The 19,522-nt window shown below is 43.6% G+C and overlaps 2 protein-coding genes and 1 long non-coding RNA gene across 4 annotated transcripts in view; 2 read left to right on the top strand and 1 right to left on the bottom strand.

Annotated features, from left to right (window-relative positions):
* The window catches only part of LOC309352803 (uncharacterized protein), a 30,840-nt gene extending 24,826 nt beyond the window's left edge, over positions 1–6,014 (top strand). Inside the window, exons 3-6 of one of the 2 annotated variants that reach the window (XM_081881644.1) lie at positions 360–494; positions 2,307–2,363; positions 3,045–3,135; positions 4,413–6,014. In XM_081881644.1, the coding sequence (XP_081737770.1) occupies positions 360–494; positions 2,307–2,363; positions 3,045–3,135; positions 4,413–4,626 (497 nt within the window). In that variant the 3' untranslated portion in view covers positions 4,627–6,014. The remainder of the gene's footprint in view (positions 1–359; positions 495–2,306; positions 2,364–3,044; positions 3,136–4,412) is intronic. The other variant, XM_081881645.1, reaches the window with a different exon arrangement.
* On the bottom strand, positions 6,011–19,400 carry NUDT2 (nudix hydrolase 2). Its single transcript, XM_081881731.1, has 3 exons — positions 19,267–19,400; positions 10,546–10,688; positions 6,011–7,615 (listed from the first exon to the last, which is right to left on the bottom strand). Exons 2-3 carry the CDS (start codon positions 10,679–10,681, stop codon positions 7,302–7,304), a joined length of 450 nt encoding a protein of 149 aa, XP_081737857.1. The 5' UTR covers positions 10,682–10,688; positions 19,267–19,400; the 3' UTR covers positions 6,011–7,301.
* On the top strand, positions 10,695–15,911 carry LOC309352896. The gene is made up of 3 exons (XR_014161456.1): positions 10,695–10,866; positions 12,385–12,589; positions 15,274–15,911. It is a non-coding gene; the product is annotated as an uncharacterized lncRNA (long non-coding RNA).
* Positions 19,401–19,522: the final 122 nt, after the last annotated feature.

The following is a 19,522-nucleotide window of genomic DNA, read 5'->3' as shown; positions in this document are numbered from 1 at the left end:
CAACGTCTGTTTCAGAGATCTGGGCACATTAGGCATGGCATAGCAACACAATTCAGAATGGGTACCTAATTCATGCCTGTTATCTACTCCTGTCCACAAGGACTAACCCATCACGTTGTTGATGTACGGTAATTGTATTATACAGTTGGGTGATTATATTCTCTCTCCCCCCACCCCACTCCCACTCTCTCTGGACAAAGAACAACAATCTCCAAGCATTGGATATAGTCTCGCACATTTATTTTTCCATTGGGAGGAAAAATAAATGAAAGGGTGGGGCAACCGGGCTATACACCTGACCGCCCTCTGTGCCCCAAGAACATGGATTGCCCTCATATCCCTCTCTCCCCCCCTTCCAGATAAAACTACTGCGTTGTCAGAGATCGTCACCTCCTCTAGAGACACCAGACCCACATCTCCAGCCATCGTTGAGGAATCTAATATCACTAGCAATCTTCCAAAGAACGAAGATGTCATCCTGGAAGCAGATGACGGTGAGTACGACCAGCAGGGTGGGGATTTCAGCCTGTAGAACAAAGGACCGTAGGATTGCAGAGTTGGGAGGGAACCTGAGGGTCATCTAGTCCAACCCCCTGCAATGCAGGAATATGCAACTGTCGAACCTGCAACCTTGGCATCAGCACCGTGCTCTAGTCAGCTGAGCTACCCATGCAGGATAAAGCAAATGGTCCCAAGCAAGCCAGAACTTCCCATTTCCAACAGGGTTCAGGGGACTATCCTCCAGGGCTTGCAGGAAACAGCTCTCCTCAGCAACTGGTATTCGGAGGTAGACTGTCTCTGAACCTGGAGGTTCTATTTAGCCACCACAGTTAATAGCCAGGGATAGATGCATGCTCTTCTATGGGTTTGTGTAATCCTCTTTCAAAGCCATGCAAGCCAGTGGCCAGCACTGAACTAGATATTTCTGAATTAAGCATTAATTCTGGGTGCCTTCCAACAGAATATAAAACAACGCAGGAGAACACCACACATTAAAAGCTTCCCGAAACAGGGCTGCCTTCAGATGTCTATCGAATATTCATCTCCTTGACATCTGATGGGAGGGCGTTCCACAGGGAGGGCGCCACCACCGAGAAGGCCCTCTGCCTGGTTCCCTGCAACTCCACTGCTTGCAGTGAGGGAACTGCCAGAAGGCCCTCGGAGCTAGACCTCAGTCTCCAGACTAAATGCTGGGAGTAGAGATGCTCCTTCAGGTACACAGCACAAAATCTGGCAGAAAAAGAGCTATTAAGCTGTCCTCCTTGCTTGGATTTAACATGTGCCTGCCTTTACCCACGTATGGTTGGAATCGTGCAAGCTGCATGCATGTAAGGTGCAATTGTATTGTAAGTATCACCCTGCTTGTGAAAAACCTAGCTCATCAGGACGCAGGGTTCTGTAGGCTGCCCGCCTAGACTATCATGTTTTTACAGGGGCGTCCTCCAACACGTCAATAGTGCATTCGTGGTGAATTTATACTGGACCTTCCACACATAATTTCACTCTCTCCGTTGCTCTGCAATGCTTCTTCAGAGTTACTACATTATTGCCATTTGCAAGCAATAGGGATGGAAGGACTTGTTCTTTGCATTTCTCTCCGTTTCTTATCTTTCCAATTTTAATTTCAGTTCTCCCCATTTCTGGAGCAAACTGCGATTTTAAAAACCCTCGTGAAAATTCACCAGCGTTTTAGTGCAAAGTTCTCCACCTAAACACATTTTTGTATGCAGTTTTGAGTGACGTACATATTTCTACAAATGATTTCCCCTAGCATAATGTATTTTTGTAGGTTATTTTCACTGCAGGGCCGATTAAAGTTGAACCTCCTTCAGGTCAACTGTTATAGGAGCAGGAGTCCTGGTCACCCTAGTGTGATTTCTTGCCCTCCTTCTCACAGTGCCTGCCTGGGCTCCCCGGCCTTGTTCTTGCTGAAATAGCCAATCTACACCCCATGAATTGCATGTAGCATCTCACAGGAGAGAACACTCCTCCATACAAAACAACAAAACAAAAATCCCTGCACACGGAAGACTAGCATGCCAGGGACATTTTTCCCTGACACACTGTTTTTCTACTTGCATGGATATTTTTATTTTTTTATGGCCTTTGGCAGCACCCTGAAGAAGGCAGGTCTGCAGCCCACCCAGAGGTGACAACAAATCCTGCAGCCCACCCTCTGCAGTGACAACAAATCCTGAGTGTAGCTGGCCTGGAAACAAAAGTGCAGAGGCGAGCGAAGATCGCGAGATTTTCTCTTCTTGCTCTGAATCCTTTAGTTTCATTCTCCCTCTTTCTCTCCTTGCCAGAAAGGCACATGCCTCATAAGAAACATCAGAGGAAGGGGGCAGCTTCCCGATCTACAGGTATGATGGATAGCGAGTGGGAAATGGAAGATTCACCGTAATTATTATTCTTTTGAAACAAAAAATAAAAGCCCGTATTAAATTCACAAACACAAAATGTGGTATTAGCCACTGGCCTGGATGGCGCTAGGATTAACTGAACTCAACAGGGAGCTTAGTGGAGCCTCCCTGGACAGAGGCACTGTACCCTGAAATACAAAGTGAGTTCAGTGGCAAGAGCCACATGCCCTCATAGCTGACTTTCTGGGGTCTTTATGTCAGTGGTGGGTGGGGTCTCCCTTACGCACACATTCAGATACACCCATTCTTCTCCGTAATGCACATCCATTCATTGACTCTCCGCTCCTGCCTCCCCATATCCCAGCAATCCAGCTTGCAGTGGAAACAGTCTGGGAGCCCTTCTACCCAACCTCTGCTGCAATTTCACAGAATCGTAGAATTGCTGGAAGGGACCCCGGCAGTCATTTAGTCCAAGCCCCTGCAATGCAGGAATCACAGCTAAAAATGGCTAATCCAACCTCTTTTTAAGAACCTCCAGCGAAGAAGAGGCAGGCTGTTTCCCCAAATATTCCCCACCCACCCAGGTGTACGAGGAAACCGCCTTAAAAATGGTAATACAGCAGACGTAGGAAGAGCACAGGAATGATGTAATTAAACATACAGGGTGCAATGCACTTTCAGGAACCAACTGGAGGACGGTCATACTTGTCCTGAGCCCGCTGGCCTTTATCCTGGGAGTGACAATCCTCATTCTCAATATCCGGTACAACAGGTAAGAGAACCATTCACCCCACAGTGTTGCTGTCTCACCAGCAAAGTCTCTGTTTTGCTCCGCTTTCTCTTCTCTGCATCACAAAGGCCCTGGCTTCAGATTCTGCCTCCTCTGGTGTAAGTTCCCTGCCTCCTTCCGGGGCCTCAGGCTACAATGTGGGAGCAAATAATGCTGACCCCCCCCCCCCATGGCTGTTGCACAAATTGCAAGAGGATATTATCTGTTGAGTGCTTGAGCTCTCCAAAGCGCTATAGGAATACCAAGCCAGAACACCTTATTCTAGGTGTGCCCGCTTGACCACTTTGATCTGCGGAACTGGCACTATTACACGTTTCGCATTTGTAGGAACTTGATTGCTTAGTGTTGGACTTTGGGACTCCTTGCCTCTTGACATCAGGCAGGCACCTTCACTGCACTCTTTCCGGCACCTGCTAAAAACATAGTTTAGACAAAACTACCCAGAAAGTTGATGTGAGTTTTAATGCTTTTAGTCTACAGGTAACTCACATCTTTCACCTGTTTTCCATGCATGGTCGCAGTTTTGCACAGGTGGGGGGGAATAAATAAATAAATGGGGAGTGGAGGAAACCCACTCTCATTATTTGTTTCACCCCAGAGCCTTCATGCTGCCTTTCCAAAGTCTCGCACGGGGGCGAGTTTCAAGGGTTCCTTACTCTACACATTTTTGCATATACATTTGGACCCCCTAAACTGAACCCTTGTGTAAGATGCGAGTTAACACTATTGTCCTTTTAACAATTTGACAATCTTAAATTGTTATTAATTCTTCTTGATAATTTTCTTTCTTTTTTGCAAACTGCTGTGAGGGCTTTTCTTTTAAAACAGCCGAGCGGTGTATGCATTTTATAAAATAGAATAAAATTTAAATTATGCAGTGACCAAAACCACCAGGTTGAGAGTTTGGTGGTAACTGCAGTGGGGACACTTCTCTACTGGCATTTCATAAAAGTTTTAAGAAGAGCTCTCATTTTTTAGTAAGTACTTGCCTTGAAAATAACCAAGCCTGCTGCCCTGGTAATCAGGATTGTGGAAACCCAGTCAGATGGGCAGGGTACAAATAATTAAATTATTATTATCTTTCAAGTGGGTCAAAGCTGATTAATCAGTTTTAAATTCATGACTGCCTTAAATTGGCCCCACAGAATATTCAAGACACCACTTGCCAGGTTCACTTGCCTAATAGGCCTCATAGGCAAATACCATTCTGGGTCTCTCAGTAATTTCGAAGCATAACCTGCTGCTGCTTCCTGCTTTAGGAAGAAGCGGAAGCAGAAGCTGTCTCCTTTGAAGAGGTGCTGTGTGGTTCACGAGGAGCGGCCACCCTTACCTAGGGCACCTAGCCCCAGCCCCAAGGGGCAGATCATCCCGGCATCCCCCACTCCTTCGCTGAAGCATGGCGAAATCTTGATCGAATGGAAAGATGGGACAGTCACACCGCTCTTCGACAACATGAACTATCAAATATGCTGAACATGACGGGCGCTGACTCTGTTGCTCTCAAAGCAAGCGCTTCTGGCAGGGTTCGTTTGACCAAGATCCGTGCAGCCAATTTCTTTAGACTAACAGTCCTGATAATTTTCATAACAATCACATCTGCAATGCACAGCTACGCAGCTAGGCACAGAGCTTCGCTTTGTCTCAAAATGTACTACTGGGGTTACCTGCATTAAGAAACGGCCGAGGGGCTAGGCTAGGTTGAGGGTGCTGCTCTGAGATGGTATGGTCCTCACACAGGGGATGTATTTGCATGAAATCTAATTCTGGATCAGGCAGGTTAGTTATCAAGCATATTTGCCACCCCCATGTGGGTGGCAGGTAGGTCAAGATGGCATCTTCCCATCTCACGCTATTGTGGTACAGTCCTCCCATTAGAACCAGTCAACCTCAGAAATACAAGTATGAAATCAGCCTCTGAAAGGACCACCTCGATGGAGATTGTTTGCGTCACAGTTCAGGTCCTTGTGCTTCTTACTGTATGCCTGCAAAGGGCTTTCTCCAGTCCACACTGTGTGTGGCGAGCCTGAGGCAACACTGGAGAAAAGGGTTCGGATATCTGTGCCCATGTCGGACCTAAAAGAGGAGACAGTAGCATCAAACAAGAACGAGCTTTTTGTGCAAGTTCACCTTGGGGCAATCTTTGCTCACCCCGGGCGAGCTGCTTGTTTGCAAGCAGTGAAGGAGAATTAGAATGCCGCTGTATATAGAACTGCATTCAGCTAACATAGCCCTTTCTGGGAGGCTAACAAATGCAGTCTCCTTTGCTATGGCTTAGCTTCTAATAAGGACATACCAGGCTTTACAGAATGATGCAGGGATGCTAGTTCCTTGCCTGGAAGTTTTTCACTCTCCAGGTCTTCTCTAACCCTGATGCTTAGGGCCACACCTCCCATTATCACTCACTATTGGCCACAGCTGCTGGGAGATAGTGCCCCAAACCTATGGGAGTGCACCAGGTTGGAGAAGGCTGCTCAAGAAAAAAGAGGTTTGAGGGAAAGCTGAGTTATGAGCAGCCCCTCGGGCAACAGAGGATACACAAGGGAGAGTGAGCTGTTCTTAAGGACTTAGCAGCTTGCTTTACTCATGTCCGGTTTTCAAAGGCAAGCTGTGGCTCTCGAAAGCAGTGTGCAGTGTTAAAACCACAGTGATACAATGACATCCTTAAAAAAAGAGAAAGCAAATGAATTCTTCTACCGTGCATGACACGCATTCCTAGACACTCTTGGCAGATATTAACTGGAGCATGCTGCTGCTCCCAGCTTGATTGTTCTGGATGTCACACTAACTCCAGCCCGGTACTCTCTGCCTTCACTCAAGCGGCTTGTTATAAACCAGGCTCAAAATAAAGGACTAAACCTGAATGGGGATTATTTATTTATTTTTAACAAAAAGCACACATCCGCACCCAGAGAATTGATCATGAGACATGCTAGTTTTGTGTGATCACTGTACAAGGGCTTTCCTGTTCCTGACATGGATTTTCCTCAACTCGCTGTAAACTAAGTGGAGTCCAGTAGCCTACAGGCGAGGCCTGAGCTGACCTGTGGGATGAATAGATGGACTTCTGCCCAAATTGCAACACTGCAGTAGCACTGGGGACGGCACTGGTGCAGAGAGGACATCTGTGCCACACACAGGAAAATTATCATGCTCTTGAGCTTCTAGGCTTTGTCAGTGTGTGTGTAGCAGCGTGATCATGCCGAAATGTATTTTATTATTTTTATATCCCGCCTTCTTCCCTCCAAGGAGCTCAAGGTGGCATACGTGGTTCTCTCCTTTCCCATTTTATCCTCCCCACATCCCTACGGGGTAGGTTAGGCTGAGACGCAGCGAGTGGCCCAACATCACACCCAGCAAGCTTTATGCCCGAGTGATGATTTGAAGCAAGGCCCTAGCCTGAAACTCCAGCCACACTACCAGCCCTGGCTCAAAGGCAATGATGGAAGCCCACAAAGGTGTTAAGACAAGGATTTGTGGGTCAGGAAAATGGCTAGGTTTTGCCCACGTGAACACTCTCTATATCACATATAGGCAAGCTGCTTGTGGGCAGAGGGTGTGCCTAATCTCTATATGACATATAGGCAAGCCTGCGAGGGCAGAGGGTGTGCCTAATTTTTCTCTGCTGCTGCTACAAGTTTATACAAATGCATAAGACACTGCCTTGCTGGATCAGACCTGAGGTCCATCTAGACCAGCATTCTGTTTCCAACAATGACATACAAATACCTCTAGGAAGCTCACAAGCAGCCACAACGTCAACGAGCGTGTCTCTCTCTACTATTTGCCGCCTGCCATTTGGTTAGCGTGGCTAACAGTCCTTGATAAAACTCTCCTCCATGAACATCACTGAGCGCCACAAACTTTAAGTTGCATCCAGACCCTGTTTCGCCAATTGTCAATGCCCAGTATAAAGGCTCAGCATATAACTTATAGAGGCTGTTTTGAATTCTGCTCGCGCTAAACATCCCTCTCTAAGAATTCGGGGGGATGGAAACATCCATGCTTTAAGTAGCTTGACATAATTAAAGTGCATCTTTAAAATTTTTGCATTTCCCCCCTAGTATTCTCTGCTTTTATTTTTATGGAATCGTCAGCTAAACTTTCAGCTAAAAAAAAACAAAACCCCATTCCTGCATCCCCTGGAGCATTCAGCCTTTGGAGCAGAGAAAGTTGTGTGCCTCCCTAAAGGCCCCTTGCATGTCCTTGAACTCTGCAAGCCTGCAAGCGTCATTGAGGGTCAGCCAGCAAAAGGCCTGGTGCTCTGATGAGAGCTTGACCTCTGTGTTGCTGTCCTTCATTTCAGCCAGCCAGTAGATGACGGTTTTGGCTTTGCCGTTCACAGTGTAGTTCAGCTCCTTTTTAAACCCATCAACGATGGTGAATTGAGTGGAGTCCAGCCCAGCCTCCTCCTGCGTCTCCCGGAGGGCGGTCTGCAAGTCATCTTCCCCAGGATCAACGTGGCCTGACACGAGGAAAGGAAAGCAGAATTTTCAGGAAAGCTGAAACAAGGGGCTCTGCTTTTTATCTTCTCCTCACACTTCGTTCTAGAGTACTTTTTATGTTGTCACAGAAAAAGAAAGTGTTTTTGTGGTTGGCTCCAAACATCACCATGCTTTACTGCAGCGGTGGCTGCATTTAATGTGTCTCCAACATATTTACAGACCACCTTATCCTCAGGGCTTTGGACAGGTAGCAAGGCAGAACCATTCTAAATCAACACTTTCCAGATTTAAATCTGAGCACCAAAGGCCAGTCTAAACAGAGGAAGCTGCTTTGCGCCAAACCAGACTATCTGCAAATCCAGCTCAATTCTTTTCTACTCTGACAGTCAGAAATGGCTCTCCAGGCTCCTTCTCAGCACTTGCTACCTGATGCTTTTTTGAAATGGGAGATTCTGGGATTGAGGCTAGGATGAACAGGGACTTTCTGCAAGCCCACTATTTCCTTTTCACACACTTGCAGTCTGCAACTGGCACAGCAAAGGCCTAATGGGTCACAAGTAAAGAGACAGCATTTAAGGTGTGTCAGATCTAAGCCATTTATTCACTGAAACATTAACTAGCAGCACATAAGCTGTGGCCTTTTAGAAGTGGGCAAGATGTTTTTAATATATTTCTTTTTCCTCTTGGTTTTAATGTATTTATGTGGGATGTTTTGTCTGTTTGTTTGGTTGTAAGTCACTTTCATAGAATCATAGAATCATAGAGTTGGAAGAGACCACAAGGGCCATCGAGTCCAACCCCCTGCCAAGCAAGAAACACCATCAGAGCACTCCTGACATATGGTTGTCAAGCCTCTGCTTAAAGACCTCCAAAGAAGGAGACTCCACCACACTCCTTGGCAGCAAATTCCACTGTCGAACAGCTCTTACTGTCAGGAAGTTCTTCCTAATGTTTAGGTGGAATCTTCTTTCTTGTAGTTTGGAACCATTGCTCCGTGTCCGCTTCTCTGGAGCAGCAGAAAACAACCTTTCTCCCTCCTCTATGTGACATCCTTTTATATATTTGAACATGGCTATCATATCACCCCTACACCTCCTCTTCTCCAGGCTAAACATGCCCAGCTCCCTTAGCCGTTCCTCATAAGGCATCGTTTCCAGGCCTTTGACCATTTTGGTTGCCCTCCTCTGGACACGTTCCAGTTTGTCAGTGTCCTTCTTGAACTGTGGTGCCCAGAACTGGACACAGTACTCTAGGTGAGGTCTGGCCAGAGCAGAATACAGTGGCACTATTACTTCCCTTGATCTAGATGCTATACTCCTATTGATGCAGCCCAGAATTGCATTGGCTTTTTTAGCTGCCGCGTCACTCTGTTGGCTCATGTCAAGTTTGTGGTCAACCAAGACTCCTAGATCCTTTTCACATGTACTGCTCTCAAGCCAGGTGTCACCCATTTTGTATTTGTGCCTCTCATTTTTTTTGCCCAAGTGCAATACTTTACATTTCTCCCTGTTAAAATTCATCTTGTTTGTTTTGGCCCAGTTCTCTAATCTGTCAAGGTCGTTTTGAAGTGTGATCCTGTCCTCTGGGGTGTTAGCCACCCTTCCCAGTTTGGTGTCATCTGCAAATTTGATCAGGATGCCCTTGAGTCCGTCATCCAAGTCGTTGATAAAGATGTTGAATACTTTGGTTTGCCCTGGGCAAGATAAAGCAACTAACAAATAGATAGATCAATGGATTAGATAGATCAATAGAGAGTAAGGCAGTGATGGTCACCTGCAGCCATCTTGGACTCCAACTCTTAAAAGCCCCAGCCAGGATGACTAAGGAACGATGAAGAGTTGTAGTTTGGCAACATCTGAAGGGCCACAGATTAGTCACCCCTGACTTTAAGGTTTGCAATGGTCACTAGTGCAAAAACAGGAATATCACTGCCATAAAATAAAGGAAAATGCTACACTTAAGTTATTTTGAGGAAAGTGAGTAGGGCTGGGCAATATATCAATATATCCAAAACCAGTTTGAAGTCCGTATCATGATATTGGTTTCATAACTTTTTACCTAGCGATATATCATGAATGTGTGGGATTGCTATGCAAAAATCACAATACTGTATGGGGGAAAACTGTAAAGTCAGCCAGTGGCTCTGCACAGCTCTATGCATATTTCAGACACACTCATATATCAGGGTATCGTGATGTTTAGCTTGTGATATATTGTGATGTTGAAAACTAAGTATTGCCTGGCCCCAAAAGTGAGTTGAACATGGGGAAAAGCACATCTGGGGAAGGAGGATATCCTTGCCAGCTACACCATTATTTCTAACACAAAGATCCCATTTTCAGTCAGGTATAAATATAGCCTGTTTTCAAGCTAGCTTTAGCATTCCCTGAGAAAAGTCAGCCTTTGCTTTCACACAGATATATTACGGACAGAAATATAAACACAGCAAGCCACATGGGGTCTAAGAAAAACAAAAGCAACATAAATAATGCCTAGGCCAGAGCTCCTGCCCTGAAATATCATAAACAGCCAGCCAAGGAGTCTTATCTGTAACACAGCGACTCCAAGAGCAGTTTCCAGGAAGCAACAGTCCAAAGAAGACTCAAGAGTCAAGGGAAAAGGACTTCTGAAGTCACAGCAGAACGGCATGTATCACACTATGTTAACATTATTATTATTCACTTGCAAAATACAAGAAAATCATGTACTTGTCTTAAAATACAGATGATTTAATTCAGGCATAGGCAAACTCGGCCCTCCAGTTGTTTTGGGACTACAATTCCCATCATCTCTGACCACTGGTCCTGTTAGCTGGGGATCATGGGAGTTGTAATCCCAAAACATCTGGACGGCTGAGTTTGCCAATGCCTGATTTAATTCCTTGATCAGTTGACAGCCCTGTTGAGAATCTCTCTGAAGTTGCTAGATACCATAAAAACGTAAGACACACCTTTCGGAGGGGTCCAGTGATGAGACCCATAGGATGTCTGCAGGAGAAGGTACTCAATGTTGTTCCCAGCAACAGAAGCAGACGATGTCTCACGCAGCTTCCTGAAGATAATCAAGCCACATGCTCTCAATGACATGATTGTCCTATCCAGAAAAAAGTACAAATGAGAGGTATTAGTAAGTGCAAAGTCGTGGTAGTCCTACAGTGAGCCAAAGTAAGGATGGGTGGGACTGGAGAGGCTAGACCTGTGGGTCACTGCGAAACTCCGTATCTGACCATTAGCCATGTGAGTCGTAGTCCAAAACATCTGGAGGGCACAAGGTTGGGGAAGTCTCACCTGCACCACAACATACCCACTCCTCCCAAACAAACTAAAGAAAATTCCCACAACACTTAACAGGTACACACAGACCATGCTCAAAGCATGGAAAACACAAATAGGCAAACTATCCCCAACCCCATCCCCACTAATCCCCCTGGTGTACCACCCATTATTCTACCATGCAGCACAAAACCTCCAGACAAAAACCTGGCGAACCAAAGGCTTATATCGCCTAATAGACTTTTATAAAAATAACAAACCCTTGTCAACACAAGAAATACAAGACAAACTAGAAGACACCCAAATGACCTGGTTAACACAACACCAACTACATGCCTTCTTAAACAACCCAACAGTAAAATCAGCAGCAACTAGGCCCCTGACAACCTTCGAAAACCTCCTCCTAACAACAAAGGGAAACGGTAAAGGGACGGTATCCGCAATATACAAAATACTACTCCAAAATCCCGCAAATCCCCTAGACACAATCAAAAAACAATGGGAGAATGACATAGGCTATGAGATTAACCCCACTCAATGGACCAGAATGTGGTCTAAACCCTTTAAATCCATATCAACAAAAAGAAAAGAACTCACACTGAAACTCACCTACAGGTGGTACCTAACACCAAGGAAACTAGCACTAATACACCCAGGAACCTCACCAAAATGCTGGAGAGGGTGCACCTCCTCAGGCACATACCTCCACATGTGGTGGGAGTGTCCCAAAATTCAACTATTCTGGACAACAGCCATACAAGAAATATGTAAAATAACTAAGCAAGTAATAGACATCACCCCAGAATTGGCCCTACTAAACATCTTCCAAGACAACAATGCCCATTTACACCACAAAGAACTTATAACCCACCTGCTCTCAGCAACCAGAAACATCATAACCAGACACTGGAGAGACCTGTCAGGAGTAAGCATGGACCAATGGTACCAAATAGTATGGGAAACAGCCCTACTAGAAAAATTAACTAATAAACTGAAACTGACACGGGGACAAACAGAAGAAGACGCCTTCACCCCGGTATGGCTCCCCTTTATCACATACACAGCCCAACAGGACAACGACAATAATCCACCAACAGCATACAAATCAATATGGCTAACCTGATCCAAAACACCCACCCACCTCACTCACACACGAAAACAAAGATCACCACAGCCAATCACAAGCAAACAATCACACCCTAAGCCAACCCCAACCTCTCTCACCACCAAAGGAACACAAGTGAACAACACAAGCAACGCTGACACCAAACTCTACATACATTAAACATAATAGAAACACCGCCACCCGACCCCACCCCCATCCATCCTCCCTCTCCCCACCCCCCCTTTCTTTTTTCTTTCTGTTTTCTTCTCCCCCTAATGCCTCAACAAATGAAACGGATTTGTAAAAACGTTACATGGAAGAAGAAGAAGAAAAAAACAACAACAACGAGGCACTACACTTCTGTAAAACAAGAAAATCCTTAATAAAAAATATTTTTTTTAAAAAAAAAAAGGTTGGGGAAGTCTGCTTTTAAGTGTTTAGCTGATCGTTCTTAAGAATCTTCCTAATTTCACAGGGTTCCTGATTTTGGGGTGGGGGCTTCTAAGTTCTTCTAAGAATCCTAAAGAACTTCCTACTCAAATGCAGAAATGCCCTGGTTGGAGCAGGAGGATCTGGCGTACCCAGGGACACTGGGGTTGGCAGTTGTGCCCCCACAAGTCCAATAAAATTTTTTTTTTTTTAAATAAATATTTATTAAGGTTTTTAAATATAAATGCACACATAATAAACAATCTTACTTTTTTCACAACAATTTCATCACTTCTTTGGGCTCCCTCACGTCTCCCGCTCCCATTTACATCGTTAAAAAAAAATTTTTCCAAACAAATTATCAACTTGTTTACAATCTCATGTCCACTCAGACATATAATCTAGCGCTTCTTCCAAAAAATTTTATATTTTCTTTAGTCTCACTTATCATCAAATTTAAATCTAGTTTAGTGGTGACCAGTTTTTTATAATCTAGCATCCTTCTTAACATTCAACCAAATTACAATGTTTTTGTAAATACGTCTTGAATTTCTCCCAGTCTTCCTCCAACTTCTCTTCTCCCAGATCACGGATTCTGCCGGTCATCTCGGCCAGTTGCATATAGTCCATCAGCTGCATCTGCCACTCTTCCAGTGTGGGTAGATCTTGAGTTTTCCAGTTTTTTGCGATAAGAATCCTTGCTGCCGTTGTTGCATACATGAAAAATGTTCGATCCTTCTTTAACACCTTCTGGCCAACAATGCCCAGAAGAAAGGCCTCTGGTTTCTTTGTGAAGGTATACTTAAATACCTTTTTCAGCTCATTATATATCATTTCCCAGAAGACCTTCACCTTAGGGCATGTCCACCAGAGGTGAAAGAATGTTCCTTCATTTTCTTTACATTTCCAACATTTATTATCAGACGAATGGTATATTTTGGCAAGTTTAACTGGGGTCATGTACCATCTATATATCATTTTCATAACATTTTCCTTCAGAGCATTACATGCGGTGAAGTTCAGCCCAGTGGTCCACAACCTTTCCCAGTCCTCAAACATAATGTTATGCCCAATGTCCTGTGCCCATTTTATCATAGCCGATTTAACCATTTCGTCTTGTGTATTCCACTTTAGCAGCAAGTTATACATTCTAGATAATACCTTGGTCTTTGGTTCTAACAATTCTGTTTCTAACTTCGATTTCTCCACCTGGAACCCTAACTTTTTGTCATTTTTAAAAACTTCTTTAATCTGAGCATAATGTAACCAGTCTCGCACCTTATCCTTCATTTTCTCCAAACTCTGCAATTTCCAATTGTCTCCATCTTTTTCTAATATTTCCCAATATTTTGGCCATTTGGCCTCCATATTGGGTCTTTTTCGGGCCTTAGCTTCCAGAGGTGAAAGCCACCTTGGAGTTTTATTTTCCAATAAGTCTTTATATTTTGTCCAGACATTAAACACTGCTTTCCTGACAATATGGTTCTTAAAGGCCTTATTGATCTTAACTTTGTCATACCATAAATATGCATGCCAACCAAAAGCATTGTTAAAACCTTCCAGATCCAACACGTCAGTGTCTTCGAGAAGTAGCCAGTCTTTTAGCCAGCAAAAAGCTGCGGCTTCATAGTACAACTTTAAGTCTGGCAGGGCAAAGCCCCCTCTTTCTTTCGCATCTGTTAATATCTTAAACTTAATTCTGGGCTTTTTGCCCTGCCAGACAAATTTAGATATATCTTTCTGCCACTTCCGGAAGCACTCCGTTTTGTCCACAATCTGTAATGTTTGAAACAAAAACAGCATTTTTGGCAATACATTCATCTTAATAGCAGCAATTCGGCCTAACAAAGAAAGCTTCAATTTTGTCCAACTATCCAAGTCTCTCTTAATTTCAGACCAACATTTTTCATAGTTATCCTTGAATAGACTCAGGTTTTTTGCTGTTATGTTTACCCCTAGGTACTTTACCTTTTTAACCATAGTTAATTCTGTTTCTCTCTGAAACCGTTCTGACTCTATGTCTGTCAAGTTTTTTCCCAACACTTTGGTTTTCTGTTTGTTTAATTTAAATCCCGCCACCCGACCAAAGTCCTGTATCAATTGTAATACTCTTTTCGTACTAGATTCTGGCTCCTGCAGGGTCAAAACTAGGTCATCTGCAAAAGCTTTAAGTTTGTATTGTTTCGCTCCGACCTGAATCCCTTCCACCAACCGGTCCCCTCTAATCATATTCAAGAGCACCTCCAGAACCGAGATAAATAACAAAGGGGAAATCGGGCAGCCTTGTCGTGTTCCTTTTTCAATTTTGAACTCTTCTGTAACCACATTGTTAACTATCAGTTTGGCCTTTTGTTCTGAATATATTGCATCAATCCCATTCTCAAACCCCGGTCCCACTCCCATTTCTTTCAAATTTCCCTTCATGAATTTCCAAGAAATATTATCAAAGGCCTTCTCCGCATCTATAAAAATTAACACTGCTTTTGTATTTATGTCTGTTTGCAAAAGTTCCAAAATGTCAATAATGTTCCTAGTGTTAGCAAACATATGTCTACCTGGGAGAAAGCCTGCCTGGTCTTTATGAATTACTTCATTAAGAACTCTTTTAAGTCTACTTGCCAAAATGTCTGCAAATATTTTGTAATCCACATTCAGAAGGGAAATGGGACGATAGTTTTTGAGTTGTGTCTTTTCAGTTTCAGATTTTGGTATCAATGTGATAAAAGCTTCCTTCCACGATTCCGGCGCCTTCTTCCCTTCCATAATTTCATTACAGACCTCCATCATTGGTTGGATCAGGTAGTCTTTTAATGTCTTATAATACTTGGAGGTCAAGCCATCTGGCCCTGGAGATTTGCCCAGTTGCATCAAGTCCAATATAATTTATTCCACTGGGTGGAAACTCTTCCAGTGCTTTATTTTTCCATGGAAGGTTTTTATTTATTAAATTTGTATACCATTTGAAGAGCACAGGCAGTTCACAACATAAAAATACAAAATGAGAACACAAAATACATTATAAAAGAAGAACAAACCAAGTAACACTCCTCTCACAAACATATTTAAAAGGTCATAGAATGTTAATCAGCCAAAGGCCTGGTTATGGAGAAATGTTTTTGCTTGGAGCCTAAAGGTATATAATATTGGGGAGAGCATTCCACAAATGGGGAGCCACTGCAGAAATGCCCCAGTCTAGTGTTGCCATCCTCCACCTGTCTTGGGGGAGGCACAGACAGAAGTGCCTCAGATGATGATCACAGGGTCTGAGTTAGTTCATATGGGGAGAGGCGGTCCTCAAGACAGAGCTGAACTGTTTAAAGGCTTTGTGTCAATACCAGCTAATTGGTAGCTAGTGCAGCCGAGCCAGGATCGATGCAAAAAAAACCCCAACTTGTCCCAGTGAACAGCCTGGTCACCAAAATCTGCATGAGTTGAAATTTTCAAACCATCTTCAGAGGCAGCCCAACTTATTACATGCTGCAGTAATCTAAACTAGAGATTAGGTAAAGGTAAAGGTAAAGGTCCAGTCGTGGCCGACTCTGGGGTTGCGGCGCTCATCTCGTTTTACTGGCCGAGGGAGCCGGCGTACAGCTTCCGGGTCATGTGGCCAGCAGGACTAAGCCACTTCTGGCGAACCAGAGCAGCACACGGAAACTCTGTTTACCTTCCCGTTGGAGCAATACCTATTTATCTACTTGCACTTTGACGTGCTTTCTAACTGCTAGGTTGGCAGGACCAGGGACGAGCAACGGGAGCTCACCCCGTCATTGCGGGGATTCGAACCGCAACCTTCTGATAGGCAAGTCCTAGGCTCTGCGGTTTAACCCACAGTGCCACCCACGTCCCTTGCAAACTAGAGATTACCAGAGCAAAAATAACAGGCTGTGCTGTCCATGTAGGGGCACAGCTGGGCTACTAGCCAAAGCTGATGGAAGGCACTCACTCGTCTACCCCTCTGATCTAAAATTGTTCAGTAATCATGATTTCTCATCAATCCAATCTAGGGAACCACCCACTTACAGTGCTTCAGTCTTATTTGGATTGGGCTTCATTAGTAACAGTGAACAGATACCAACAGCAAGTAAGATGTTAGGCAAGATTGGCAGTCTTAAAGTTGCAATTTATGTTTTTTAGGTGATTATCCCTAAAAAGGATGTGAGTTAGCATATCATACACCATTCTCTGGGCACCAGGCTGGCGCAGTACTAATGGAAAGATAAAGTCTTTTAAATTCAGTATTTTTATGTATTTTAAGTAGATCCCCCCTCCTTCATTTTGCTGCTTTAAATTGCCTTGGTCGCAATCAAAACATGCTGCTTCCACCTCAAGCTGCATTACAACTATGATGGCAAATCATGATTACTGAACAATTTTAGATCAGAGGGGTAGACGAGCGAGTCTGCTGCAGCCAGAACATCAGTCTTGCGACACCTTGAAGACATTAATAACTTTTAACATGGTATAAACAGCTCACTTAATCAGATCCAGGAAGTGTTATACTGAGTTGAAAGCATTCATACCTACATTGTTGGAAGGGTTGTGTATGTGCAATTACAAAGTGGGGTCAAAAGGAAATGAAAACCAGAGAAGTACGGGGGATTATAATTGCACTATTAACCTTGGACATTCACTGTTAATTTGTTTACTGACTTTTCACTGGTCTGCATTTTCATTTACCTCTGATATCACTGATTACTATTCCCAAGACCAGGGCCGGAATTAGGTTTGATGAGGCCCTAAGCTACTGAAGGTAATGGGGCCCTTTATATGTCCAGCTGTCCTTTGTCAACAACAAATTGTCCGTTTTTTGTGTTGAATATATGCTATATGGTAATTTATGGATCTAATAGATATCTAAAGCTATTTGCACATAACAAAATATGTATTTTATCAAAGTAATTGTTGAACTGAAATACAATTAAGAAGAAGTATATGGGGGGGGCAAGAGAGGGGGGAGAACGTAGCCATCTGGGGAATTTTTTTTTCATTTTAAACCTTTAAAAGTCTTTTAAAAAATGCACTGGAGGCTCAGATTCAGGCCCAGGCTTTGGTGACAAGAACAAAAAAAAGCTCAACAACTTTGGGGCTCAAAAACTGTTTGGATTTTTACTTCTTGAAATGTGGCAACCCTAATGCATACATTATGCATCTGATGAAGCATACAGTCGTACCTCTGGTTAAGAGCTTAATTCGTTCCGGAGGTCTGTTCTTAACCTGAAACTCTTCTTAACCTGAAGCACCACTTTAGTTAATGTGGCCTCCTGCTGCAGCCGCGCCACCGGAGCACGATTTCTGTTCTCATCCTGAAGCAAAGTTCTTAACCCAAGGTACTATTTCTGGGTTAGCGGAGTCTGTAACCTGAAGCGTCTGTAACCCGAGGTACCACTGTAATCTACAGAAGCTTATGCTGTAACAACATCTGTTAGTCAAGGTGTTGCATGACTCTTTGGGTGGGATCCTAAGGCTGTGCACTAGCAGAAGCCAGTGCAAGGTCTCCCACTAGCCCAGATGGGCTTCCCTCCTCCCCCAAATCCACTCTTGAGGGTTGGCAGACCCCCTCAGAAGGTCAGCAGGAGGAAGAGAGGGGAGATCCTGCCATCTGGAAAGCAGAAATGTTTCGCTGGTGGAACAATTGCAAAACCACAACATCAAATTTCACCCTGTTGTTGTTACTGTAATAAAGATGTTAATGTATTTATTAACCATATAACTGCAATTAAGATGCCGAATACCAGTAATATTGTAATTGTTAGAATTGTTAAGCAATCTTACTCTGATTATTATTGGCATTACTGTAATTAAGATACTGATAATAATATTACTTTGCAGCGTGCTGTCAGTACAGCAGGAGACTCTTAATTGTGGGTTCGAGCCCCACATTGGGCAAAAGATTCTTGCATTGCACATGGAATGACCCTTGTGGTCCCTTCCAACCCTATAATTCTACGATCAACAATGTTACCATAATTAAGATATCAATTAACAACATTGCTGTCATTATTAACAACAGCATTGCTATTGAGTATGTAACTAAATTGTGTGGAGCAAAAAAAAGCAGTCATTAAGATATGAAGCAAATATTAACTAGTTATGTAGAGGAGCAGAATGATTATTTTGATAATCATAAATAAAAAAGAATAAAAATGTACACCCCACCCCCAAGACCATTCCTTTGTAACTATCCAACCTCCCAAAATTTCAGCACCTCATGATGGTTTGACCGCTTTCCATTTTAACAGTACAAATTCTACGAACACCTTCCTTATCTCCTCAAAATCATTTCTCCTGCATATTCCCTATCTTAATGGCACATTAATAAAATAGCTATAATTAACAGTTATATCCCACACCTCTTTTATACCATTCTTCCATTTTATATTCTGCTTGCCCCTTCCTCTTCCTAGCTATCATAATTTGGGGGTTTTTTTGTTTTTGTTTTTTTTAATTGCCTTTTTATTAAGTTATGACATACATACCACAGACAGACAAAATACAAAATCCAGCTATCATAATTTGTGCAGCTGTCAATAAATTTGTGAGCAAGTCCTTCATAGGCTGCGAACCTTCCACCCCATCGTAAATTGAGAATAATGCTACCTCTACTTTAACCCAGTGATTTCTATTATCTCCTTACGGGAGTATTATTAAGATAGTGAGCAAATAACAAACTTTTAGGTGAATAACTGCAAATTAATGAAACACGAGAATGCAGTGCTGCTGTTGTTACTGAGATATGAAGCACGCGATCTTGATGCGTTACTGCTATTAATTCACCAGATTGTGAGGAGAATCATTAGGACTGTTTATTCTTTAAAAAATCAGGTTATTATTATTTCTTAAGGTATTAAAGGAATATTCTGATTACGCGAAGCAGGAAAAGGAGCAGCTCAGGGGAGCGGCCTCTTCCAGGCCGGCCTAGCGAGCGCTGACTGGAGCTTCTCCAACTTCCCCAACCGCGACCGCTTCCCTCGCCTCGAGGCAGCCCGAATGGGAAGGAAATTTCCCTCACCAGAGCTCGCCCACAAAGGGGCTTCCCCATTGGGCGACAGGCCTGCCAATCTTTTAGTCACCGCCGGCCTCAGCCCAATCACAACCCGCGGGTAGCGGCAGAGGGGAAGTCA

The sequence above is a fragment of the Podarcis erhardii genome (genome assembly GCF_964252035.2).
Source record: "Podarcis erhardii genome assembly, chromosome: 11".
In the NCBI taxonomy this organism is placed as follows: Eukaryota; Metazoa; Chordata; class Lepidosauria; order Squamata; family Lacertidae; genus Podarcis; species Podarcis erhardii.
This window is presented reverse-complemented; position numbering and strand designations above follow the sequence as displayed.